The sequence below is a fragment of the Gambusia affinis genome, linkage group LG12, assembly GCF_019740435.1.
Source record: "Gambusia affinis linkage group LG12, SWU_Gaff_1.0, whole genome shotgun sequence".
NCBI classification, from domain to species: domain Eukaryota; kingdom Metazoa; phylum Chordata; class Actinopteri; order Cyprinodontiformes; family Poeciliidae; genus Gambusia; species Gambusia affinis.
This window is the reverse complement of record NC_057879.1, coordinates 12,511,605-12,538,331: the sequence shown is the minus strand read 5'-3', so window position 1 is coordinate 12,538,331 and position 26,727 is coordinate 12,511,605. Positions and strand designations below refer to the sequence as shown.

Here is a 26,727-nt window from a genome sequence, read left to right as displayed (position 1 = left end):
GTTTATATTTTCTGAACCGAGAAAAACTACAAGAGCAAAAAACATCAAAATCATGTTAATACTTTCACATTCAATTCCATATTTCCCTAAGAACCAGACAAAAGCCTAGAAGTTATCTGCCAGTTTCCCCTTGAAAAACTTCCCTTTGTACACATGTGCTGGCAATATGTTAGTGCTCCCGGCTTTTTGCTGATAATAGGAAGCACATTTTATATAGTTTGAGCAGGACTGCGCTTCATTTTTCTCTTCAAAATGTAGAACATTTACTGCCTTTTGATTGGTTGGGACAGTAGCAGGAGAAAGAGCAGCGTGGCCAATATAAACAGAAACTGTTTATATTGGAAACTTTTCAGGTAAATATGTTTAGTTTTGTAGCAACAGAATTGCTGTTTAAATATAGATACTACAAATGGTGATAACTGGGACCCATTTCATATATTTCAAGGTGGGAAAAATTTTTTTAAGAGACAGTGTGTTACAGCATTAGAGGCTACTTCGTCTATGTCAATAGAAGAAGTAGCCTTCAGAAAAGGGTTAATTTAAGGAGGAAGATCAAAGACAATGAATGCTACGTCCATCAGATGAAGGTAAAAAGGAGTAGGATGCTTAATTTTACTCAAATTAAGCATCCAAATTAATTTGGCAACTGCTTACTGAATTTAATATTTCCACAACTCAGTTGCTCATTTTAAAGTCACTTCTGTTATCAAATGCATAAACGGAAAAAATAATTATAAAATATGTCCAAAATACCAAAATTATTTCTAGGTTCAAGAGTAAAACAGCATTTTAAGTCTGAATAGAGCCTAATATCGAAGATGAGCAAAGCAATTCCATATCAAAGAATCCTAATTTTTATTTTGTACCAATCCACTTCTGCTGTTTTAATAATTTTATTAGCTTTATACAGTACTGAAACAGAAAAAAAATAATAATGTGGTGCATTCACATTTTCCCAAGGGATTCTTTGCAAGTTATGAACTCTACCAGGGTAAAACAGTGAAAATCTTGAAGCTGGATCATCCATGTAAAAACTCACTGGGAATAGGAAGACTGAGCCCGATCTCAAAAGTCATCTAGAACATCTGATGGATTTTCTTTTTTGTCTATTCCAAGTTTTTATGTCCCATGTTCGAGGGCTTATTTTGATTTTTTTTTTGTGTTTATTTTTTTATTTTTTTGCACGAGTTGATGAATCAGGGTTCCAGTCGATGTCTGTAAAAGAAACTTACAGTCCATACGCAACAACAGTCCACAGAAAACATTCCAATCTTTACTCCCCAGCATTCATCTCCTACGCCACGTAGGTGTACACTTTGCGATCCTCTGGCGTCCGTGCCAAGTATTCTCTTTCTATCAGTCCTTCAATGCGCTTTTTGATTACCACAGGACTGGGAAGAAACCGTGCTCGGAGCTGCTGGGTCACCTGAAGACGCAAAGAGGCAAAAATGTTTGAGTCAAGATTAAAGACTGCTCATTAAAATTGTATTTTTAATGACATTGTGTAGATACTGAATAGCAAAAGTCTTTGATAAAATAGAAGCAGGAGTTTTATTAGATTAGCCAGGATAATCTCTGACTGTTTTGTGCTACAGTAAGACGAGGACTTCTCTCTTTTTGTCCTCACAATGTACTGATGAAGGCCAAATAATGAGTGCTCCACCTTCAAACAACCCTACATCACAAGTATTATTACATAGCATTTCTAATGGAACGACAATACTGGTGGCTTTCAAGTCAAAAGAGGAAAAAAAAAAATCTGTGTGGCCCTCACCTCTGCTACCAGGACATTGTGCTGCATCTTCTTCCTCGACTTCATGATGCGGACGATGGCTGCCTCGATCTCATGCTTCCTGTCATCATCAACTTTCTGTCGTGTCTCCTTTCTTTCGGGATCCGATTCTCCTTGCTTAGCAGCAACTAGTAAGGTAGGTGCCAGGTAAACACAGAAGGTTAACAGAAGGAACTGAAAAATAAAAAAAGGCAACTCAAAAAGAAATTAAAAATGCCAACCCCGTTTACAATCTGTTGAATAGATCTTGTGTAAGAAATCAAACAACTTTTGGAGTATTTATCTGTTGCCAAAAAACTGAAAATGTTTATATTCTGAGCTAAATGGGTAAGGAAGGCTATAAAAATAGATTACAGTGGCAAAATGGCATAAAATTGTGCTAGGAAAATTGTGCTAACTTTATGAGCCAGTTGACAAAAAAAAAGGAAAACAAAAACTGATGTAAGGTTTAGCTATGCAGCTATTTAACCCACCTGTCTGGATTTTGACTCTGTGCAGCTTGGAGGTAAACTGATCATTGACTGTAAACACATGGCCATTTTCAATCTCTTTCGACTTTGGCTCTTTTGTTAGAACTCTTTGTGTAGGTTTTCCACAGGCTAAAGACTGCAACGCCCGCACCAGCTCTCTCTCTGGGATGTCTGTCTCCTGTTGGATCTCCTACAGATGAGGACAAAGGGGACGATTAATAATTAAGAAAAGGCATGTGGTCCGAAGCTTTGTCCTACTCAGCAACACGTACATTTCTAGAAGATTGCAAACCCCCTTTCATATCAAAATTGTTAATATCTAACAGATCCAAACATAGAAATGGGCTTCTGTATATGTAGTAGGAAGTTAATTATTAAAGTTAGAGATTTGAAAGCAGAGAGACAGGAAGATAACTATTTGGAAACCTTTACAAAGGCAAATTGTGAAGAATAACCAGGTGAGTTATTGTATTACCAGACTACTGCAACTCTTTTGAAATGTTTATATACAAGCAGTGACTGGGACACAAAAGTAGATACAGAAAGAAAAAAACAGTGATTCAGTGAAACGGGCACTAAAAATATTGTCATGTTCACAACTAGTGAATGCTGGTCTCTGTTGGATAAAATTGAAGAGCAACTATTGTTCACATTCATAATAAGGTCAAACGGCTTTGACAGAAAGTGAAAGAAAACAATGGACTGTAATTTATTGTGTAAAGCACAAAGATAAGCCAGGGAGCACATCTTGACCCCGACTCGTGCCTGTAAAATGAAGATCTTCTCTATCTGAGATGGGGGTCATAATGTTATGACCATCTGTCTTAATTGGTGTCTAAAAACAGAAAAGAGGGAGCACAGCACTCTCACCTCAAAAATGCACTTTTCCCTGTTGTTGAAGAGCATGAGGATGGTCATCTGGAAGGTGGAGACCTGCAAGATGTGCTTTCGGGTGTTAGAACCTGTTACCTGTGCTCCACCGACACCAACCTCTGAACCATCCTCCTGCAGAGGAAATGGGAAAAGATGACAATTGAAATAAAAACATGAATCTAAATAAAAAGTATCCACGGCTCGACCCTTAAAATTGCTTAGCATTTAAATAGTTGGACCAAAGCTGGTACCTTTTTGATAGCTCCATAAAAGGTTGCATTCAGGTCTGCTCCACCCATGTGATGTTGTAGTGTGAGCTGCCTTCCACTGTGCTTAGCAAGGTAAAACCTGTTAGATACAGACAGGCAACATTTTCATTAGATGCCATGCAAATGAACATTTGGCAGTGATATCTTCCTCACCTTGCTGAATATCTTACCTTCTGAAGACTTCATATGCATCTCTAGGAGCATGAGGGATGGTGCACTTGGGTGTTGCCGACTGTGTAGGCCAGTAACCCGTGGTAAGAACCCTTACTGTTAGGTCTACACCACTTAAAGAAGCCTGGAATTGATGCATAAAACTTCTCAGATTCCTTAACAATGATCTTTAGATGCATTTATTTCATCTAGGATTCATGTTTTAATTTTTTTTATGTAATAAAATGAGAACCAAATAGCCTGGTGATCTAAATCTTTACCCACATTGGTTTCAAAGAAAAACACATTCTTTAAGTGTGGGCAATTGTGTTTTTAACATCTTACCGATATGCTCTGAATGTACTGCCTGAACTCATCCATAGTAGTGTTTGAGATGCTCATGTCTCTGAACATTCCTTCCAGTTTAGAGGTGAACTGACAGCCACATTCTGTCTGCAAGGGAGAGACGGGGAGAACAATGAGCTACAAGTGCAAAGAAACATGTAAATAGAATAAAAAAGGTGGAGGTGGATTTGATCTAGAGCATCAACATGATCCTAAAAGATACAGATACAAGTGCCCATTAGCATATTAGAAAATGATCAAAAAGTTCATTTTTGATGAATCAATTCAAAAAGGTTTAAAACATACGCGATAATCATAAAACAGAGCGATACGTTTTAAGAGTCATTTGTTTTAATTCCGATGATTACGGCTTAGAGGTAATAAGAAATAACATTCTGTTTCTCTGGTTATCAAAATATTCCCAGCCATTAAAAATATGGATTTTTAACACAGAAATGTCCTGTTGGATAAATGATGGATAATATTGGCTTATCAAATACAAAAAAGTAAAGATGGCTAACTCAACTCAATGCTAACTCAACCACAAATATGACAAATGTCTATTATGTATATTACACAATGTCTATTATTAAGCTTAAGTTTAGGAAAACCTTCCTCTTGAGTGCGTTTGTCATTTTTGATATACGAGCATCATTAATGACAATTTCTTTGAGTCGTTAGCCACAGTCATCAAAATTACAAAACAAAAGCAACGAAATACCTGAAATGTATCACTTAGAGTTTCTATTTCTGAACGGAATTACTAAAATAAATCAAGTTTACTGAGCAGGACCTGTACACCCCGCAAATCATTCACCTTCAGCTTAGAGATCATGTTCTTCTCGGAATCATCCGAGACACTCTTGTTGCTGAGAAGCCGACGGCCCAAATGCTGCTTGTAGTATCTTTCGAAAACGTCCTTCTCCTGCATAAACCTGAACAACACCATGGCCTTGTCGAGAATAGACTCCACTTCCTGTTCTGTCAGCTGAATAAAATATAGATCAAACAAAATGTAAATACTAGCAGACCTCAGAAAAAAAAACAGTGTTTTTATTATAAAATCACATACTCCTTTTACTCCCTTCTTGAGCTTATCGTCTATGAACAGTGACAGGTACTCTGGTGAGCGCGAGTTGAGGTTAAGAAAATACTCAAAGTCTCCAGCGATAGTTTGCTTAAAGAGTCTGTCATTATTGAAAGACTCGAGGAGGAAATGATCAAACCGCGTTTTCAAGTCTAGCAGACCCTGTGGAGAAAGCGATAAACACAAAATGACATCTCTAATGCAGCATGTGCCTCTTATAATGTTGAGGTGAAGAAGTCTTTAAATTCTAAGTAGTTTTGTGACAGAGTTCTGTCAGTGTACCTGAATGTAATCAACAGGGTTCTTGCCCTCTCCCTCTTCTGACACCAGAGCTTTGCCCTGTTCCCTCAGGTACGAGCTCATACACTCGCACATTGTTTTCAGGCCATTTGGTACTCGACTGAATAGCTTGTACATGCAAGCCAGATCTGAGAGTGAAATATGAAGCAAAAATAAAAAAATATAATAATAATAAGGCAGAGGATATTGAGAATTCAATCAAGACAAAACCTGTTATTAAACATATTTACCTTCCGTCTTTCCATTCTTGAGCATATGCACCAAGCCAGAATTCTCCATCTCCACAATAGTTTTCATGTGTTTTGAAATAAGCTCCCTTTCCACTACCTTAACGATTGGCTCTTCGGTTGACTTGTCTAAGCAGTGCATAACTCGCTCAATCTCTTCATTGATCCTAGCCTCGACCTTCTTTATGTAGACACTGGCACTGTTTTCTGCCAGGAACTTCTGACTCTCCATCTGAAAAGATTAAACATTAATGGGGCTGTTTTACTGCAGATACAACAAACGAGTGCACAAAGGCATCAAGAGCAAACTCACCTGGAAGAATTCAGCCGACATGTCTAAGAAGGGGCATTCGAAGTCCTCCTCGTATACAGACCTACCGTCCAGGCCGAGAATCATCAGCATTTGGCAGGCGTTTCTGATGGCGCCCCTGCAGTTGATGGCGGAAAGGAGACAAAACAAAAACATTGAGTTACATCAGACTTGCTGATTCATTCAAGACATCTGGCTATGCGTCCGGTGAAGGAGCACAGGAGCTTACCTGTCTACAACTTCCCCTTTTCTTTCCCGCGCAATCATGTCCAGCAACGTCTGTCGTAAGTGGTCCCGAATGCAGCCGTAGCGTACCACCTGGTCCCTGAATATGATTAGGCCGAGGTTGTATACATTCTCCACGTTGTTTTGCTGAACATAAACCCTATCCTAGAAGAGTTAGAAAAAAATGAGACACAATGACTTTGCTCAATTTTAATGTTATGTTTTAGCTTGTATTATAGTACATATTCCCCACTGTATTCTTATAAAAATAAATTATTGGAGTTCAATGAAAGCTAGCTTTGTCATCTCACAATATGACAATTGATAAAAGAAAACAGAGTTCTTGTCAGTCAGTTATATCAGGCTCTATTCATCTATTGTCTTTCTTCTTCTAACTTTGAGGCAGGGTTAATATGGTCCAAACAGACCACATGACCTTTAATGTTTAGTCCCAAAACATTCAGCTCATTTGTTTTGCTTCTGGAAAGTCTGATTATTTTATTATGCAAGCTTGAGAGTTGTTTTCTTCCCCTTAATCTAATATGTGAGGGATCTCAGAGAATGAGTAGGATTTTGCAGTGATGTATTTTTTTTCAATGCTCTTACATATTAGTTAACACTTTGTATGAGTATGCGAGATGCAAGAAAGTTCTGGTGTTTTAGTCAGCTGCAGCACTTACTTTTTCATAATCGTTGCACCGAAACAAATGCAAAGGAAAATTGCTTAATAACTCTATGTGGATATGACATAAAATACAAACATACTGCTGTGCATACATGACTGTGGAACATTTTCTGTAGTTCAGGGTTCATTTGATCAGAAACAAGTAACGAATGCTCCAAATCTTCAATAACCTAAAGGAGCAATTAATTAATTATTATTATGTTCTTGAATTTACTTTTGAGAGACTGTTAAGTAAGTAGTGCTTTGATCTCTAATCTTGAAACCTGTTATGTTTCAGAACTGGCTAGATTCCAATTACAGTTTGCCACATTGTGATGTGTAATGAAGAGAGCAGAGGAATTCTGTCTTAATACAACTGAAATTAGTCATTATCATTTTCCTGTTTGAGTTGCTGATGAGTGGATGTCTTTTTGGTTTTGAAGAAACTGAAAATTGCAGCAGAAAAAAATGTTGGAGGAAGTTTAGTAAGGATACCTAATGCATCGTGTTCTTCGTTGTCATCTTGTTAAAAATCTACTTTACTTCCTTGACTGACAACTTTAAGTGTTAATCACTTGTTAAATGAAACAACAGCATGATACAAACTGTCACATGCAGCTTCACTCCAACTACCAACAATGTTTTAGCCAGTACAATTAGGTCAACATGAGACTCAAAATGTATTCCTCAACAGTATTTCTGATAAATGCTTTGTTTAGTCTAGAGAATAACAGAACATTATTCACTCTTCTATAACTGTTTTCTTCTGGATGAAGAATATTTTTCCATTTGATTTTCCCTTCAAAGAAACCAAAAGCAAGTTAACAGTTTAAACTATCAATTTGAATTGACCTGCACAATGTATCAAATCGCAATCATCGTAATATCCAAGTGAACACCACTGCAAACACAAGAGACTGCTTCAATGCAATATTTGGTAGAAAACTACATTTCAAGTGTCATGCTCTGCACATTGATTTTTTTATTAGAATAAACTATAAATGCCTGTATCTGATGTATACAGTTATCCCACCATGAGGACATTGTTTACAGGTGAACTGGAAAAAATGGGACTAATTGTAACCAACTGGTCTTTGAATCTTTTACCAAGGTTTAAGTGATGCTTGTGACATTCATGAGAATCTGCTTTTAATCAGATTCTTGGCACTATAAAAATTCCACATGATCTTAGGTCATAAACTGCAAATGACCATCATATCACTAATATTTAAGCTCCATTTCAATTTCATGTGAAAATTAGGCTTTTTGTAATCTGAGAAGGACAATTATGTATACATAACATTTAAGCTCAAGTATTAGTAAGGCATACATTTGGTGATTTAGTAAATACAACAAAGACAAACAAGTAGTTTCAATCTCTCTTTTGACATCAACAGAGAAATAAAAGCAAAAGTGAGTTGATTTTACAAAACAGACCAAAAACCCACAGACTAAATAAAGAAAGAAAACATTTACTCAGATACATTAACTTCTAATACGGGAAAAATGTCTTATCTGCCAATGGAACAAGTACGCTGCCATCAATAATAAGAAATTATTTACTTAAAACAAGTCTCTATATCTTATTGAAAAGTTACTTAAGTAAGTTTTGTCTTATTTCAAGTATACTAATATATTTGTCCAAGAAACTTGACCAAAAATACGCAGCAAGATTCTGTGTTTTTACATTGCAACAACTTTAAGATCCATGGGCTTAGTTGTCAGGGTTCAGACAATAAATACCAAACTTTATGGTTTTAATGAGTGTTTTTTTTTCCACTGATAATCTCTTACATAAAAGTTTTTTAAGGAAAACAAGACTGATCACGAGTCTGGTCTTAAACAATCCTCTAAACAAGTTGATCAAGGTGTACTGTTTCTTTGAAGATGATGTAATCTTTTATAGACTTGATTTATGTTTATCTTAAGGCAGGTTTGGAATTATGAGCACAAAATTATCTTCAATATTAAGTAAAACAACAGTCGGCCCACTGCCAGTCAAAAACCAGAAAAGCGTGAAGCAAAAGGACCCCAGTAGAGTACTGTGATCTCCTTACTGACTGGGCTATTGTTTTAGCCTACACTTGTGCTAATCTCAAGGGATCAATCACTTGAACACAACCACACACACATTTTGTTCTCACTGTTGGCAAAGGTAATGTCAATGGTTCTGCCAGTTTTCCGATTAAACGAACATGCAAACAAAGCTTTATTGTTTTAGTCCACAAATAATTTAAGAACAGAGTTCCTACCATGTACATAAGGATGTCTCTGATCATAACCATGGCAGTTTGATGGTCATTCCAAGCCTGGTTCAGTGTTTGCAGAAAGTTATTGTTTAAGGAGTTTAGAACATCTTCCCGTACCTAAAAATAACACAAACAACCAAATCAAGTCACGTCAAGCCAATTTATCTACAGTGGGACCAGTACAGATTACATTTTTATGATGACTTTGTTGAAGAGAAAAGCAGTATCTTACTTTGTTGATGAGGTGCTCTGTGACCACTTCCCTTAGGCCTGTGTAGAGCTTCTCTCCGTGCTTGTGGAGCACCATGGTGTAAGCATTCCTGTAAAGCTCCTCAAAGCTCAGCCCGCTGTTGTTCTTCCTCTGAATCTCCTGGATGGCATTTTTCAGAAGGTCCCAGATGTTATTTACGTATTTCTCATCCATCGTCATCTGAGGGACACAAAAAAACATAATGAAAAGTTGTGGTTTGGAAACATAACCTGATTTATATCGGTAAATCATACGAGCTTAGCAATATGAGAGTTTATTCTTTCAATACAATTTCAAAAGATTAAACAATTTTCAAATATGTTACATTAAACATTTGTCCTAGTGTTGCTATAAATTTATTGTAATTACATGCACTTCCTTGTCTAATTGTCTTCTCTAAGTCAAGGTTTTTTAATTAGATGAGCAATTATTCATACATAAAATACCAGAGTACACTTCAACTGTAACTGTTGTCTCCTTTTCTCATCTATTTAAAGGTGCATTTCTGTGCAAAGCAAGAAATCCTTTCATGTTAGAAGCATGTCAACTATTGTTGCAGTACTTTCCCCATTTCAGCTTGGACGAATGATTACAGGTTTATGCCAGCAACAATGAGTCAACAGCAGAAAAATGTATTTGTGAAAAAAAAAAAAAAAAAAATAGAGACACATGCAAGGTTGATCACTATTTAATCACTGTTGTTGACTAAATAAATTGGGAGGGCCATGTACATTTGAACAAAGCAACACAACTATTGGGTTAAAGTAGTATAAACAATATGGGACATACAGGAGATCCAGGCAGTGCAGTGTTTTCATGAGTAACGCTGACTTCATCTCTCACAGCATAGTTTTAACTCAGTTATGCTGTTTTGTCCCTAATGTCATTAAATGAGTCATCTTGGAGTGAATAAAAGACTTAAATTGTTTTTTTGGAAGGGACACATTGGTCACTTCATGAAGAAAGAGTCACAACATATGGACTTAAAAGCAAAGGCTTAATGACTGTGGCGGTTCAGCTTGTCATGCACACATCTTTGTGGGGGCCCCAATATAAAAAATATAAGTATGTCCCATTGATTTAAACTTAGCTATAACACCTTATTCTTCACATTACACTACAAAGCAAAGCCCTCTAATGTAGATCAAAACTGATACCATATGCTGAGTTGTTTTGTTTCGTAATGAAAAAAATTCAAACTGACTTGGTACACAGAGACCAGCTTAATTAACCCGCATGGTGCAGCAGTAGAACAGACCCCACTGTCAGACACTGAAGCACTGACTACTGCTTCAGTGTCAGAAGCAATAGTCGCTAACACCATCCTGGGTTCGATTCCTGACCTCAGGAGCTTGTCTTCCCCCTTTTTCTTTTTTTCCATTTTCCCTGTCTGATTATTGTCAAGGCCACTGGCACTATAAAAAAAAAACTTTACAACACAAAAACAACAACATCAACAAAAAGGATACAGGAAATAACTTACACCTTGATTTTTAAGGAATAATAAAATAAAGTTATCTGCAAACTGTTTTTCTCATTTTTTGTAGGGAGACTACTTAAAAGAGTTCTGTTCTATCTAAAAGAGTAATATTATATCCTCAACAATGAAGCATAACTTTTAGTTGAAATTAGATCACATACAATAAACAAACATTTATTCTAATCACTGTAAAGGGTGGATCACTCAGAGATTATTTGTTGATTATATGTTGAAATGTCTAGAAACAAATTATGTGAGTTTAGTCTCACCTTTTATTTATTTCCCAACCTTTTATTTATTTTAAAGGTTTTAATGGAAATTGGAGGACATATATTACCCCAGAAATACCACCTTTCAAACGAAACCCCCGTGTCAACTTTTAGCCTCCATACACGAACCATGCATCATTGAAAATTTGTTTTAAGACTCGTTCAGATTAAATCGTTTATTTTGACATACACTCATTTTTATCTCCACAGTTCTAATTTTTATCGCCATCTCAGAACTTAGGTTAGCCATGCATATTCATGTTTAATTCTCAATAAAGAGCCACTAGGTTTCAAATAAATTCACTCACATCAGCAAAACCCGTATGCACACAGTCCTAGGAAGGGTGAGCGGTTATTATAACGTAATGATACTGGTTGACAGACTGACAGAAACTTGGCAAACGTCATGCCAGCTAACAGGCCTGCTACTAACGAGCTTATATTTGAAGTTTCCTCACACATGCTAGCATTAGCTCGTGACAAATAAACGGTAATATTTTCAAACCGATAACGAAAATAGTGCGCCTGAACCAAAATAATTAAAGCCTCTGTGCCTCAGATGATTTGTTCAGGCAGTTGTAGTTTCCCCCTGACAATGACGCCTATTTTTTCGTTTGAGATGCTAGTTAGCTGACAGCTACAAACACAGAGATCTTTCATTTTCAACGCCCTAGTTTTAAAATCAGTGTCCGTCTAATAATACTCACAGGAAAGGCTCGTATCCTCATCTTGGTGTCCTTCTTGGTGCCGCCTTTGAGGTTGGACATGATTACTTAGAGCGACTTTCGTTACTAAGTTGACTTAAAGACTACATGAAAGGCAGCTGCTAGTCTGCTTTCTGCACCCGGACAGAAAAAAGGACGCTTAATGGCCTCCCTTATGGGAATGCGGTCAGTATCTGCGTTCGTTACACTGTTGTCAGTCGCTTTCCTCAGAATGTTTCAGCTAATGTTTTAGCTTGTATGCAGTGATGGCGGCCGAAGTGAATAGTCTTCTCCACTGCGCAATCCGGAAATCTCGCGAGAGTTGTAGAGTCACAACTACGACAGGTGCGTGCCACAGGTTGACTTTAATAGTTTGAACGACTCCCGCTCACTTAGTTTTTGAGATTTATCGTTGTAAGTATTAAACGTTTTCCTGGTTTACAGTAAAACTCAATTTATTCAGAAGTAGCGTGACCAGAAAAATTTTCCATTTTGTCGTTGGAACATAATGTTTTACGCTGCTGGATGTAAATCATCATTTTTATTTGGCTATAAGCTACAAGTAGCTAATTAATGTCAAGATGTTTTTCAGTCTTAATAAAATTTTTCACATCTATCAAGATGATTCAGACTCAATTAACCAAGTACATGTTATCTATCATTATTTAAATGATAGATAATACTTTCAGACCTACAGTAATCCAAAACTCTTGGAAACAATAACAATATAATCAAATTTTTTAGCCTATCTGCCATTGTTTTTCAGTTCCTCTGCTGCTCTCTAGTGTCCAGTAGTTCCAGCCTCATGTCAGTATTTTTATCTACTATCAAGCAGAAAATTACTTTTTCACAGATCTACTTGGCTGAAATCTTCTGCTCACTGCCAGCTGAGACTGCTGCCTTTCATTCTACGCATATGTGGAGGTGACCCTGTGAGAGACTAATGAATAATAAAATTAAAACATACTGTATAGCTAAACCTTTTAGTAACGTGATGTTGACAACAGCCTTTCAAGGTTAGCAAACAAATTTGCATAAAAACACAATTTAAACTCTTAGTTGTTTGGTAAATTACACAACTAGACAAATAGGGATCTGTTGCCATGACAAAAAGACGTCTGTATATGAGATTTAGTGGTGCAGTTTATGCCACAGTAATATCTTCACCATTTCGAACTTCTGTTGTGACTATAAACAAAACTCTTGCTCACCCATTCGACTGCCAACAGAGTCGTAATATCAAGTTGCTTGTTTATTTGTGTTGTGTTGAACAGCACCTAACACACTACAAGTTCCTCCCATTCCACAGAGTAGTGTGTAAGATGTTTGTCCGCCGATAGCAGCCCTCTCTGCAAATCATAGATAAAGTCCACATGCTGCTGTTGACATTCAGATAGCCTACAGAACAGATAAGCATTGTGGCTGAAGAAATGAAAACCCAGCTAAGTTTGCTTAACATAGTCAGAAATCAAATGCAAGAGATTTCACAAGGCACAAAGAGCAATACTCAAGACATGTACATGAAAAATGTGTTTGTAAAAAAAAAGTGTATTTATTTTTCCTCTCCTGTCATATCTTAGATCTCCAGCAGGTGGTGTGTGCTGTACTGAGAGGATAATACAATTACATCTAATGCAGTCAAGCTTCTCTCCAAGTGCAAGCACATGACACGTTTTCCATCAGCAGGGTAAGCCCAAAAGATAAAAGTATAAAGTTGCACATCTGAAAGCGGAGACACATTGATTTTTCCTCTTTTTTTTCCTGGTGATTAGAGAGGCAGAATTTAAGACGTTGCTTCTGATTTCAGCTTCTTTCCTTGCTGGTACCTGCTTTGCAAACATGACACCAACAGGTCAGGACAAATGCATCAGTCTTCAGAATCCTGCGCTCATCATTTTAGCCGATATGCTGTTGACCTGGTGCCAGCACTGCAAAACAGGACAAGTAATTTAATTTGCCATCACCGCCAACCTTGAAGAGAGGAATGTAGGCTAGCAGAATCCCAATTGGGAGGTATGAAGAAAATTTGCTAGCGACTGAGAAAGAGGTTAGGTGGATCTGCATGTTGTGTCACATCCGGGTGTCTGACCTCTAAAGATGTAGATTTGCCCTTCAGGTTTACGTGAAGAAATTGGAAAATAAAATCCTTTGCTAAAGTATTGTTACCCCTTGAACTTTTTCTTAATTTTTTGAACTACAACCTGCATCGTGCCATATATAATTTTATGGAATAGACCAAAACAAGGTTGTGCATTAATGAGAAAGCTGCATAGCTTGTCATATGTTTAATGGTAGTCAAAATCTGAAAGAAACACATACATTTGTATTCTGCCGTTTATCAATGCTTCTTTGCAAATTTTTCGCTGAGTATGTGTTGCTTGGCCTCTGTTATTGCGCTCTGACAAACTTCTGAAACCATACTGTTTTCATAGTAAGTTTAAATTACACGCAGGTATCTTTGCTTTGCTTATTAGGTGAATTGTAAAGCCATTTAGCTTTCTTGTTTTCAGAGTATCAGAGTAAAAGAGCAAAAATAAATTTAAGCAATCCTTTTCTTTCCATTTTAAAATCACTCACTACTTTGTATTGTTCTACAACGTCAAAGCAAATTGAAAACACATTAAAGTTTTTTTGATTTGACAATTGACGAAAAATGGTTAGTTGAATCACTATTTCTGCAAGACACTGTAACATCCATTCACCCATTTTTTTTATAACCGCAGGCTATAAAAAAGCTGCTGGTGCCTTTTTCCAGAAGTCATTGGGGGTCATAAAATAATACTGGTAAAGTTTAAAAAATAATGCCCAAAGCTCTTACCCTTCTGCAGAAATGTTCTTCTGCATGTGCTAAAACACTTACACATACCATATTATAAGCATGCACAATTAAGAGTGACTGGGCCTTGAAAGAACCAGTTCCCTCTATAAGAGCAGCTAAAAAACAGACATTTCTGCGTTTTTTTTGTTTGTTTTTTTTTTACTAATGATGGATGTTTATCAGTCTCAGGAAGTGTGTGACCACATATTTTAACTGTTTGTTTCAAAAGGCTTTGTGGCAATTTGAAAATAACTTATCTAAAAAAGAGGCTTTAACAATATGCAACTGTGTCGCCATTTTGCCACACAGACTCTTAAGACAGTGAAGATGTGGAATGAGGAGGTCTGATAAAACGTCTGACCTCTAAAGAAACACAAATGTTTTGGTATTTTGCAACACATTAGCAACATCCTCAGTCCTAGCCATCATCACCCAGAGTGAGCAAATGGAACAATGTCCTCTTCCAGCCATGAGGTAAAATGACTTGATTATAATTGGAGCCATGACTTGTTACCGTATTGAGTTCACATCTTAAATTACCCTAATGGGTCACAGTTTAGTATTGGTCATAAAATCTAAATATAATGCTCAAGAGACTAAGTTGTTTAACAGCTCTGCGGTTATTGCTGCACTTGGCCTGAAAGTACAGCGCATACAGACGAGAGGTTCTGCTTTTGTGCTGCTTCTGTAGTTTTTTAGTGAATAGTTCAATAATTTTGTTTAAGCTATGTGAATTGATCTTGTAGCCAGCCAGTGTTTCAAATAGAAGGGTTTTATTTTACCAACTGTTTGCACAGTCTGTAATGATACAGCTCATAACCAGAGTCCCATTTAACAACCTCCACAGCGACACTATAATCATAGGCTACATTTGTTTATCTTCTCCTCTTTTTTTCCATCACTCCACTCTTGCCATTCTTTGCATTCATGCCTACCTTTCTCTCTTCTCTCCCTCTCTCTGCCTCCCTACTGCCATCTTCCTCTTCTGTTTATCTTAATTTCAGCTAGACCAATCCCGTGCTGTGCAGGACCCGCTACTGGAGAAAGTGTTTGTTGACTTTATGGCACAGACTTGCACGGCTCTGTAGGGGAGCAGACTGTTATTTATGGCTCAAGGCCTCATGTGATTGGCTGAGGAGGGATATAATTATGTGGGGAAATTTTAAGAATCACAATGGCTTCCATGTTGAAATGACTGGTTGCTAGGTTACTAAGTGAGGAAGATGTTTTTAAGTGATTTTCAAATACTGTTTTAGTTACTTACCATCAGCCCATTATAACAAAACTTCTACTTAGTGTCGAATAACCTCATTAGCAGTTTATGGTATTGTGAGATTGTTCTACATACGTTCTCATTTTATTTTAAAGTGTTGACTTTATGCACTAAAAATGACCGATGCTAAGAAGCTAGCGGAGACATTTTTTTAGAAACTAATCTGGTCCCAAAGAGTTGAACAGTGGTGTCAGGTGACAGCAGGAAGGTTTTTGATTCAGCTGAGAAATTTTGTACCCATTCCTTGGCTCATGGTGTAGGATTTATTTTCAAAATATACAGTATATTTCATTATGTGTATCAGCCAGTCAAGTGTAGCTCTTAAAAATGGATTAGTGGAAAAGCACAGCATAATCATGTAAAAAAAATTTTTAAAAAAATCTAAATTCCAATCTGAACAGTGACACAAGTAGATGACGTGTGTGTAGAAGTATGCATAGTTTCCTGTCTAACAACAGTCTCTGGATTTTGCATTTGCTTCTGCTTCTGTATTATGCATGTTGGTTGTACAGGGACCTCTGACATACTAATGGGGTTAATTTGAAACACTCTTCTGCTTTGGGTGTTTTATACAAATGAAGCAAAATTACAAACAGGCATTTTTCGGCCTGCTACGCATTGGGAGGTACTTCACCACACCAGTGTGGCTAATCCTGTTTTGTATTCCATACCATGACTCATGTGATCACTGTCTTCAATAATACATGTGCGGCCATATCACGAGAGAAAAAAAACTGCACGATCTGAGGGGAATTGAGTAATCCTCAAAGAGTAATCCTCATCTAATCCTTTTATTTTGAATACATAGAATGCCACAGTTAATGGAGCGATGTGTCTATTATTTTCATAAATGCAGTGACTAGCAATAATGCCTTGCCCTTTTTGTTCTACCATGTGTTGTCAGACATACATCAACAAACAGATTGGGCTCATCTGTTATTTGTTTCTAAAGGAAATGCTTGGCGTGTCAGAGTCATTAACTATGATTCCTCCTTTCCTATGCATCGGCAGTGCAGACGTTTATGTAAGTAGATAATTGAAACATTTTAAGCGCAAATAAAAGTACCACGTTCTGCATCAGTGGGTTATACCATGTGGAGTTACAGCTCTACTTTCACCCTCTCTACATCTCTGTCACATGAACCTCAGCCAGATGACTTCTATGCCTGCAGCGTCTAGTTACAGTGAAGGTTGGTGTTATTAAAGATTATATGACGGTGTCAGGGCCTGGCTAAGTAGAGGCTGCAAGTATAGACTCTTAGATAGGTTGCCTCTTCTCACCTAATTACCGGTGTGATTTTATTACAGGTTGGTCTGATTCTGGCTTGGGATTCATTTGCACATCTGCCTACATATCTGGTGACAGTTGGGGAAAGATAAGGCACTCGTAAATTAAGGTGAAATAAACTTGTTTAATTTTACTTGGTTTCAATTTGCTTCAGTTTATAACTTTTAGATAAAGGCAGCTGTAGATATTGCACATTCTCAAACAACTGTATCTCTTCACATTAAGATAAGAATGTAGTGGTACCACTTGTGGACCAAAGTTTCCAAAGAGGTTTAAAAAGGGAAGGGTCTCACTCTCTCTCTCTCTCTCTTTCTGTCTCTGATGGCAGCTTGCAATGCTGGGGAGGCTAAATTAGGCCCAATTTTCCTGACTTCCAACCCTGAAGTCACAGCAGCCTTTCAGAGAGTGGGTGAGACTGCTGCTGTCAGGGGCTCTGCGGTAAGTTAAAGGAATATTTGTTTAAAACTAAGAAAGGTTTTGTAATTTACAGTTGATTTGTCATTGTTGGTGTATACAGTTCAAACTACAAAAATTAAATACATAGTACTGTTATGAAAGAAGGGGATCTTTTTTTTTGCTATATTTCACCATGTTGACCTTTAAATTTAAAAAATTTTACTTTTTAATTGGAAGCTAATCTAATTTAATGTTCATATTTCAAAAGTCAAGAAGTGTTTTATGTAATTCTTTTGCTTCATGAAAACTTTCATTATTAATTACAATTTGCACATTGTTATAATTATAAAATAACATTATTTCCTTTTTCAAGCAATACTTTTTTCTTTCATATTTAAGTATTATGTACCGTCTTACAAACAGTGAACAATTAATTAATTTATTCTAAAATATAGTGTAGCAAAATAAAAATAAGTCAGACAAAACTTTTCCTGTTTTAGGTTAGTTAGCATTACCAAAAGTATTTATATTTACTGAAGGAATAATAGGAGCCAAGTCTTTAGATATTTTAGAGATTTTTTTTATTTATTTTAGAACTAGATCTATAGAATTGATGAATTACTTTTTTAATATTATTTGTGTCAAACATTTTTCGTATCCCTCCACAAGCTTCTCAGCTTTCTGGAGTTTTGACCCATTCCTTCACTCAGAACTGGTGCGAGTGAGTCAGATTTATTGTTCCCTAGCTCCTTTTTGCACTATCTACAAATATTCCATGAGACTAAGCTCTGGGCTTTGAGATGACTATTCAAAAAAAATTTCTTTGTCATCTTTAAACCACTTTGCAACTAACTAATTCAGTGCTGTGCTTTGCCTCATTGTCTGTCTGGAAGATCAATTTGTGCCCAAGCTGTAACTTCCTGGCTAATGTTTTAAAATGTAGCTTCAATCTTTCCACATAATGCTTTTTTATGATGCCATCTATTTTGTGCAGGGCACAAGTCCTTCCTGTACAATCACATCCCCTCAAAATGATGCTAACACCCCTGTAATTAACAGACGATGTCCTCGGCCCTGCCAGCTTTCACCTTTTTCTCCAAATAATATCCTGCTGGCCATTATTACCAAACACTTACATTTTTGCGTTAGCAGACCACTGAAAATGTCTCCAATGGTATTAATACTTATAATTATTGAAAAACGATCTTGAAAGGCCACTAGAAATTGTACAAATGGTTAAACTAGACTTGTTTAAAGTCCAAAATTCCACTCCTGTTTAATTCCAGTTCTGTTTGCTTTAAGACAGCAGATTCAATTCACGTTTTATTTGTTTGACATTTAGAAAAGATATTAGGCAATACTTTTGTGCATCGTTTTTGCAAAGAAGCAGCGCAGTTTATTTAAAGACGGCTTAATGTAAAAGTAAAAAAAAATTATTTGGCCCACTTGGGCTGTTAAGCATATTCCTTCCTTTTGTTCCTTATCTAGAAGAGCATTTTGCTGATGAACTGCTTGCTTCCCACCTCCTACTCTCTCACTTATTTTTCCCACTTTGCTGTGCTGTCCTGTGTGATTGACCGTGTCTCTTTCTCTGCGCTGGCAGTTGGAGACAGGTGCTGAGTGCTGCTGAGTGTTGCTGCGTGTGTGGGCCCCAGAGGCCTGGTTCAACATTCCAGTGAAGGTTTGATAGACGTAGTCCTTCTGGGAGGAAAAGGAGTGGAGGAAATGCAGCACTGGTCTACGCAGACGAAGAACCGAAGGGGTAAGTGAAGCCCAGTAGAGTGCGCGTGTGTGCGTGGATGTTTGTGTGTGTGACTCAGCGACACCCTACAAGCCCTCCATGTCCTAATGTATCATTTAGCTTTACAGTGTATTTCTCAAGCTGCAAACTGACCTAATGTCACGTACTCTTCCTCTTTTAATGCGCTCTTAGAAGCATTTCTAAGCATGCATAGACCGTCAGACTCCTTTTTATTAGTCACAGACCTCAAAATATATGAATGTAGCTGTACAAACGTACTCTTAAATTATTAAAAATATTCACTTTTTTGTTGACACGGTTTTAAAGTTGTTTGTGAAATCCACTGGTATAAGTTAATGCAGCATAAATGTGTTGAAGAAAAGGACATAACTCATAACCTGACGACTATGGAAGTCGCATGATTGTACTTTGCACACTTTAATCGAAGGCTGTACTTGCTTGTAGCAGGTGCTTCTGTTAGGTCTTCAGAGTACGCATGTTAAATGCGAAGAGTGCATGCACAGTTGTGCAAATGGAGGGAAAGAGGAAGTTATAAAAAAAAAGGGGATCCTGAGAGAGGCGGGCAAAAATAACAAGGTGACCATATTTGGCATGAGTTCATAATGCAAGCAGAAGATGCAAATGAGATAAAGGAGCTGTTGTCATGGAGACTTGATGTTCCGCAGTGATGGCTTGCAGTAAACCTGACCACATTTGCGGTATGGCCGTTGCCAAGCAGACGGTACTATTATGAGAATGTGAGAGAGTTAGAGTGAGAGAAGTAGAGGAAGGAAGGAATGAAGATGTCAGTTCGTCCCACAATGCATTGCACCAGCATGACCTGCATTGAAGCTGCTTGGTCTGTCCCAGTGGCACGTCAGCGATAGACAAACACGCAGGTAAAACTTCTGTCTATAAATCTATCTGAAGGATTTATATCTGTATACTGACTCGGTGTGCAACTATTTCTTAGAGTATTTATTGTTTTATGTTTGTTGTTGCGCTTTAGTTACTTTCTACAAGACTTACGATACAAATCTAACGTCAACTAATTTAGCTATTTCTCAAATTCTTTCCTCCACTGTAAGTAGAATGTGTGTGTAAGGAGCATATAATGGTTAGATATTTGATCTACTGGCTGCATTCAGACAGAAAATGACATTAAGTTCCAATGAAATCCTACGCAAAGGTGTTTGCATTTAGTTTTATTTTATCTCCAAGATAAGCTCAAACAGTATCTGCTCTTAAATACTTTGGTGTTAGATGGGGACAAAGCAGACTGCTATTTCCTCAGTCTGTATTTCACATCTGACAGTTTGAACTGCACCTGCTTCCCACCTCTGTCAAAATGGAAAAAAAAAAACTTTTGAGAAAACCACAAAGTATGCAACAGGCACATGCTACTGCAATTCTACAAGAAGAAGCGCATTTGTTTAACTTTTAACTTGTTATAAGCAAAGAGAGAGCACTTTTGCTTTGGTCTCTGGAAAATTTATTTTGCTGTCATTTTGCAGCCTGTAAACGGAACCGTTTTCATTTCAACCCTAAATCTGTTTTCATTTGATTCTAAATCATTGTGCTCTCCCAGTTGTTGTGTTGGTCTGTAATGTGATTGTAATGTGTAGTTGGAGACCTAATGATGGATGAGCCTTCAGAGTTTGGCTCACAGAAGCTCTGGGATGTCTCCTCAGACCAGTGAGAGTTCACATCTGCCAACCAAAGTCATTTGCAGCGTACTGACAAATAGCTCAGCCGTGAGATGATACGGAAGCATAAGATGGAAAGTTGTGTTCATTAGGGATGAGGTAAAATATGAGAGGACATGTGGAGGTAAAACTCGATGTGAGGACTTTTTTATTTGACCGAGACAAATGAGTCACACATGAAAAGCTGTTGCTGCCAAGATTAAATTATGACTTCAATGCACCATCAAGATTTGTAGAGCTTCTTTATGAAATTAGCTCAAGAATCCTCTCTTAGTTTTACTTTTTGATAGCTATAAGCCTGAAATAATATTTTTAAAAGATACAAATCCTAAATCAAATATTCGGACTCAACAAAGCAGAGACAATTTCACCTTAGTGCATTGTGGAGCTGACGTTGGTGGGGTTAATTTTCGGAGTTTGCTAAATCTAACAACATTTTACTTATGTGTTTAGGGGCTGAGTAGTTGGCTATTTCACTTTTCTTGCTGGCGGAATTCCCCTTTCAGTTTACCACTTACTCACTTCTTCCTGTTTTCGGTTGGTTATCATCGCTTGTGTGTGAACAGTTTTCTCAGACTCATTGTGTTTATTCATGCTGCTCTCACTGAACTCCACAGAGAGGAGTAGTCACAACACCCTTCTGTCTGTAAGACAAGACATATGGAAAAAAAGATTAAACCATTTGGTTAATGTCATTTGGAGAAATATGTAGAAATTACCAAAGTTCAGACATTGTTTTTTTTAGATTTGACTCAAACCTTTGCAGAACAAAACCTAAAACTGTTGCGCGTCAGACTAAATGTGCAAACGTTTCGTGAATGCAAAATGTGTTTCAGTTGTCAGATCTATGTTTAGATCACTAGGGAAATAAAACTGTGTGTGAAGCAGACATTAAGGCTGTGTGGCTCTTTAAGCAAAGCTTTATTCCATGTTTGGATTTAAATTATTGTGACATGAGCTACCAATGGCAGTATGATTCATAGTTCATAAATATATGAATAAGATAGCAAGGTGGATGAGTGAAAGAAAGATGCAGAGGGCAGAACAGAGAGAGGCAGTAGCACACTGTCAGCTGCAGCAGAAAAGGGGAAATTCCACGTCAGTGTTTGAGTTTCACAGGGACTTCAGATCTTTAGAGCCAATGCCAGTATGTGTAAGAAAATCAGTCACAGTCTCAAATTATGGTCAAGAAAAACTCGCCTTCCCTCCAAAGCTAATGTTCTGATAATTTAAGACAGCATTCCAACCGGATTGCTCCATAAAAGGAAGTAGTTCTTTCCAACACGACAGACTAGCAGCTGGTAATAGATAAAGGCTCGCTTGTTATATTTTGCATAACAAAATGTTTTGTGCTTTCTCACTGCATGGACATAATTCACTATTGGGTATAGTGAACTATAAGACATTTGCCCCTGCTGCTGACTTAACTACAAATTAGCACCAAGGATTTAAGGGACTGGTGTGTAAATTAGCGATGACTTATCACCATGTGTGGAGAGATGCAACATTGAATTTAATTTGCTCAGACAAGTTAAAGTAGGACAAACACAAACATTTGAGTTTCTTTACAAGACATACAGGAAATACTGAGGCTGTGCAGTTGTATGTTACTACAACTACAGTAATATACATATAACAATATACCATATTCTAGGAAAAAATAGTGAGAATTATCATAGATTTTGGGTGTACATAATTTAATATCTTCAAAGAAATGCCTTCACCTTTCAGTTGGAACTGAGGAAGAACTTCAAATAAAAGGTGCTTGTTCAGAACCTATTAAAAGGTTATCCTCTCAAGACCGGATGTCTACAGACATCTTTTTTAAATTACTTTTAAAGGCTAGCTAATACTCGTCTTTACTTAGTCCAAAGACATAACATATGGACTGTGTTTTTATCTGACAGACCCGCTGTGAGTCAGTCTAAAGAAATATGTTGGCTTGTCTATATATTCAACTCCCTGGAAATCGTTAAAGCACATTTGGATATCAGTAGAAACCTTTGAGTAGACACCCTTTCACCTTCCAACAATGTTTCCATGTTGTTTAGATGGGAGACAACATAATCTTTTCCGCATTGATTGAAAATCCTCTCTGAAGGGTATAAACAGTTAATATCCAACTTGTTGTCTGATAACTCTACTGGCTTCTTGCTTTTTGGGTAAATGTAGAGTAGTTGTTCCCTGAGACCCTGAGGCCTAAAGGCACAAACTAACAGTGTAAGACCACATTTCCTGTCTCAAAACTGTCACAGCTACTTGACAATGAAGGCTGTTTTGTGACCCTCTAAACCAGATGTTTCATACGTTGGACCTTGAGGAGTGCATTCATTCAGCTTTTAGATGTGTCTCTGCTTTAACTTTCCAGAATTAAACAATTAGATTAGATTAGATTGTTAGAAGGACTCTGTAGAACACAATGTAATGCAGGATATTAAAAGCTGGAATTAGTTCAGCCCTTTGGTTCAGGTGGGTTGTACCAGACAGATCTAAAAGTTGCTGGACACCCATCCTCAAAGACCAGAGATTGAGGTCCATGGTTTAAATCTTTAGAGACTGATGATCATGTTCAGGGGAAATGGAGGTAACAGGGGGTGCAACACCAGAGATCATTTTGTGTGAAATATGTATGGAGAACAACACATGTAAAGCAGTGGTCTCCAAACCTGGTCCTCAAATATCCTTGCCTGTTAAAAGGCTCTTAAAACGGTGTTTCTATGAAAGCATTTTGAGGTTATTGACATTGGACATTACTTTAAGACAGAACAAGTCTGTTTTGGTCTTGGAGCATCAACGGTTTGATTAGTTTGTTTAAATCTGAGCCTTCGTACCTCGGAATGTTTTTACCGTCTAAAAAGGTCTGAAGAGAAACAAAAGTTATTTTCATCTCAACAGTATTAGCTGAGATACGAAGCAGTTAGCTCCACCTTTCTGCCCAAACTGTTCTAAATTTGTATTAAATGAAGATACTATGAGAAATATATACAGTGAACCCTGGCTATAACTTGGTTCACCTTTCACAGCCTCGCTGCTTCGTGAATGTTTTTGTGCAGTTTTTTTTCCACAATGCATTGTATTCTGCGTCCTGATTGGCTAAACAGTCTCCGCGCTTCTTCTCTACCTGTGTACCAATAACGTTACGATATTTAAATATATGTAATACAGCTTGGCAAATTTTGGTAAAAGTTTTTGCCCAGAAGAAAAAAAGAGCAACAACAACTACCGATAATTATGTTCTTCTCTCGAAAAAACTCACCTGCACCACAGGCTCCAGAAGAAAAAGGCACTAGAGAGCAAAGTGAGGCTGCAGCGTCACAATCAGAGGCACAGTGAAATACGCGAGTCACAATTTGTCCTACTGTACTTTGTGTTGATGATTAAAATTATTATTTTATTTTATTTGTAAGAAAGCATTTGTTAAAAAATGCTTTGGCCTGAAAACAGGTTTTGGTTTTTAGTTTCAGTGTAGATTATTAACCTATCCTGTATAATAATTGTGAAAAATACAGGTAACTACTTCACGGATTTCGCCTATCACTGGTACTTTTCGGAAAACAACGAGGGTTCACTGTACTGCAAGTAAGATGTTAACTGCGTAATATTTGCTTTTTCTGGACCATCACTTTCTCAAATTCTGAAATATTCCCTAAAATATTTCGGCTGCATTTTCCCAGCTAGCTCATTTTTAGGAACAATATAGAATTTCCTTTCTTTAGTAAAGCAGTTTTAATACTTCAAACAAAACTATATAAAAGTTCTTTTCCTCTGATCACAATCAAGGAAAAGGAGGTTTCACAAGAATAGGAATGAAAAGAGTATCAGTAACAAAGCTCTGCTCGCAGCTTAAAATCTGGAAGGATCCCTTTTGATGCCAGGGCCTCTATCTCCTAAGCTACCGGATATTGCAGCATCATAGCTGAATTAAATTTTTAGAGGCTCCCCCCGACACAACAGCTCTTCCCCCGAATGCAAAGGTTGATGCACAGAAGCCTTGTGTCAACAGCCGTACAGGAGATTTTGTAGCTGTATATGTTTTCCCACTTTTACTTTGTTATTAAGTTTCTGAAATGCAACAAACTTTCTCTATTTACTTTTTCGCCTCGATGTTACCTTAAATATACCGCTAGTAGTATATCTAGAGTACTACTCCAGTGCAGGTTGTGTATGACTGGTGTACCGTGTGATGCTGTCGCAATGTAAGACTGAGCTGAGGGTTGCATCCCACAGCAGAAAAGCAGCTCGAAGGAGAAAGAGGGGAGCGGGACAGAAGCCAGACATCTTCTGTCACACACTCCCTGTAAATCTTTCCATACTTGTTTCCTCCACACCCCTTATTCTTTTCATTCCACCCTGCTTCCATTTTCTACCCAACTTTCACATACTTTACTCATAGTCTAACCTCATGGTGGTGATGTATCACTTTTGGATACCCCCATCTCATTGTCCGCAATCTTTTTTTTTTTTTTTATGTTTATCTTGTTTCTTTATTTAAATTATTCTCTCATTCTTTTTTTTCTTGCCCGTTTCCTCTCTCCTTCCCCAGTTTCACTGGAAAGACAAGGGCAATGCTGCTGTAAGTGAGCCAGTACTTCCTGGTGTTGTTTTAGGGGGAAGGGGGGGTAAGGGGGGGGCGTGGCTGGCTTTGAGCGTAGGTTAGACAGAGGGAGAGGGAACTGCAGGATCTGTATGCTCAGTGCAGTCAGAGCTCCCTCCTCCTCCTCCTTTCTCCTTCTCCTCCTCCTCCACAGCTGTTGCTACTGCCGCCCAGCGAGCAGCACTTCCCTGCAGCAGACAGACGATCCAGAGGCTGGGGGATCAGTAAAGACACAACCCAACCCGTCTCAGCTCAGCTCGGCACAGCCCGGCTCAGACGCTCGAAGAGAGCCTGGGGAGGGGATACACTGCAACACATTCACACACACAAACACGCACACACGCGCACGCGCGCGTGTAATCAGACACACACTCCTCCTCTCTCGCTCTCGTTTTCTCTCTCTCCCTCTCTCACTCTGGTGCTCGGTTCTGCACTGCTCCTTCACTCATTCGCTGCTGATTCACTCACTCCCTCGCTTGCCTCTCCTCTGCCAGTCGCTCTGCCTTGCTGCGTTCTGCCTGCCTTCCCCCTGCCCGCCTGCCTGCCTGAGAATGGTCCAGCCGGTGCCTAAGGGTCTGCTGTCGCGGCCTGTCTGAATGCGTGCATAAACACACAGAGCCAGTCGACACACGGAAGCTCACGCACACAGAACTGGAGAGCAATGTGAGAGGTAAGAGCTGGGTTCACCACCCTCCACCCTGTCTTGTTGGTTTATCGAGATCTTTCCTCGTGTGCGAGCTTCAGGCTCCACTTTGCAAAGTAAGTCTCCATGCAGTGGAGCGCATAGGTAGAGAGATAGAGATTCATTGCCTTTACAGTCTTCTGCTGCGTGTGGACTTCAATTTGTTGTAGCTTGTTTTATAGAAATGAGCACACACTCACTGAAAGACACATTCTTGGCTCAAATCACACAGTCACACAACAACTTCTTCCTGAGGGTAGCGCTGCTTTGCGAGAAAATATGCTGGTGTGTGTGTGTGTGTGTGTGTGTGTGTGAGACTTTGGAGGGCCGTGGTTTTTCCAGGAAGCAGTGGAGAGGATCAATAGATCGCCCACTCAGCTTCCATTCCCTCCATCTGACTCAACGTTGGACATGTTGGAATCCTGCAGGGCATGGTAAACATTGAGAATGGTAACGATCTCCAAAGCATTGCCCCCCGCCATCCCTTTCTTGCTGCGTCAGCCCAAAGGTGGAAAGCATGGCTTCATATCTTTGTGTGTTTTTACCATGCATGCTGTGTGAGCCA

General features: G+C 38.2%; 1 protein-coding gene and 1 long non-coding RNA gene across 2 annotated transcripts; one reads left to right on the top strand and one right to left on the bottom strand.

The window, feature by feature from the left end:
* Nucleotides 1-266: 266 nt before the first annotated feature.
* LOC122841309 (cullin-3-like) lies at nucleotides 267-11,999 on the bottom strand. The gene is made up of 16 exons (XM_044134533.1): nucleotides 11,668-11,999; nucleotides 9,194-9,391; nucleotides 8,965-9,078; nucleotides 6,053-6,213; nucleotides 5,827-5,941; nucleotides 5,517-5,745; nucleotides 5,269-5,414; nucleotides 4,972-5,148; nucleotides 4,717-4,887; nucleotides 3,900-4,007; nucleotides 3,575-3,699; nucleotides 3,387-3,483; nucleotides 3,133-3,267; nucleotides 2,266-2,452; nucleotides 1,775-1,920; nucleotides 267-1,426 (listed from the first exon to the last, which is right to left on the bottom strand). Exons 1-16 carry the CDS (start codon nucleotides 11,725-11,727, stop codon nucleotides 1,295-1,297), a joined length of 2,301 nt encoding a protein of 766 aa, XP_043990468.1. The 5' UTR covers nucleotides 11,728-11,999; the 3' UTR covers nucleotides 267-1,294.
* A 514-nt stretch (nucleotides 12,000-12,513) lies between these two features.
* LOC122841315 lies at nucleotides 12,514-13,821 on the top strand. The gene is made up of 2 exons (XR_006372377.1): nucleotides 12,514-12,596; nucleotides 13,245-13,821. It is a non-coding gene; the product is annotated as an uncharacterized LOC122841315 (long non-coding RNA).
* Nucleotides 13,822-26,727: the final 12,906 nt, after the last annotated feature.

What these genes read in the sequence shown, in the direction of transcription:
- LOC122841309 (XM_044134533.1), bottom strand. Translation starts at nt 11,727, where the DNA reads ATGTCCAACCTCAAAGGCGGCACCAAGAAGGACACCAAGATGAGGATA. An exon ending in GAGACATCCTTATGTACATG is followed by an intron (nt 6,214 to 8,964) that starts GTAGGAACTCTG and finishes TAACTCTTCTAG; the next exon opens with GATAGGGTTTATGTTCAGCA. An exon ending in AGTACATTCAGAGCATATCG is followed by an intron (nt 3,700 to 3,899) that starts GTAAGATGTTAA and finishes CATCAATTCCAG; the next exon opens with GCTTCTTTAAGTGGTGTAGA.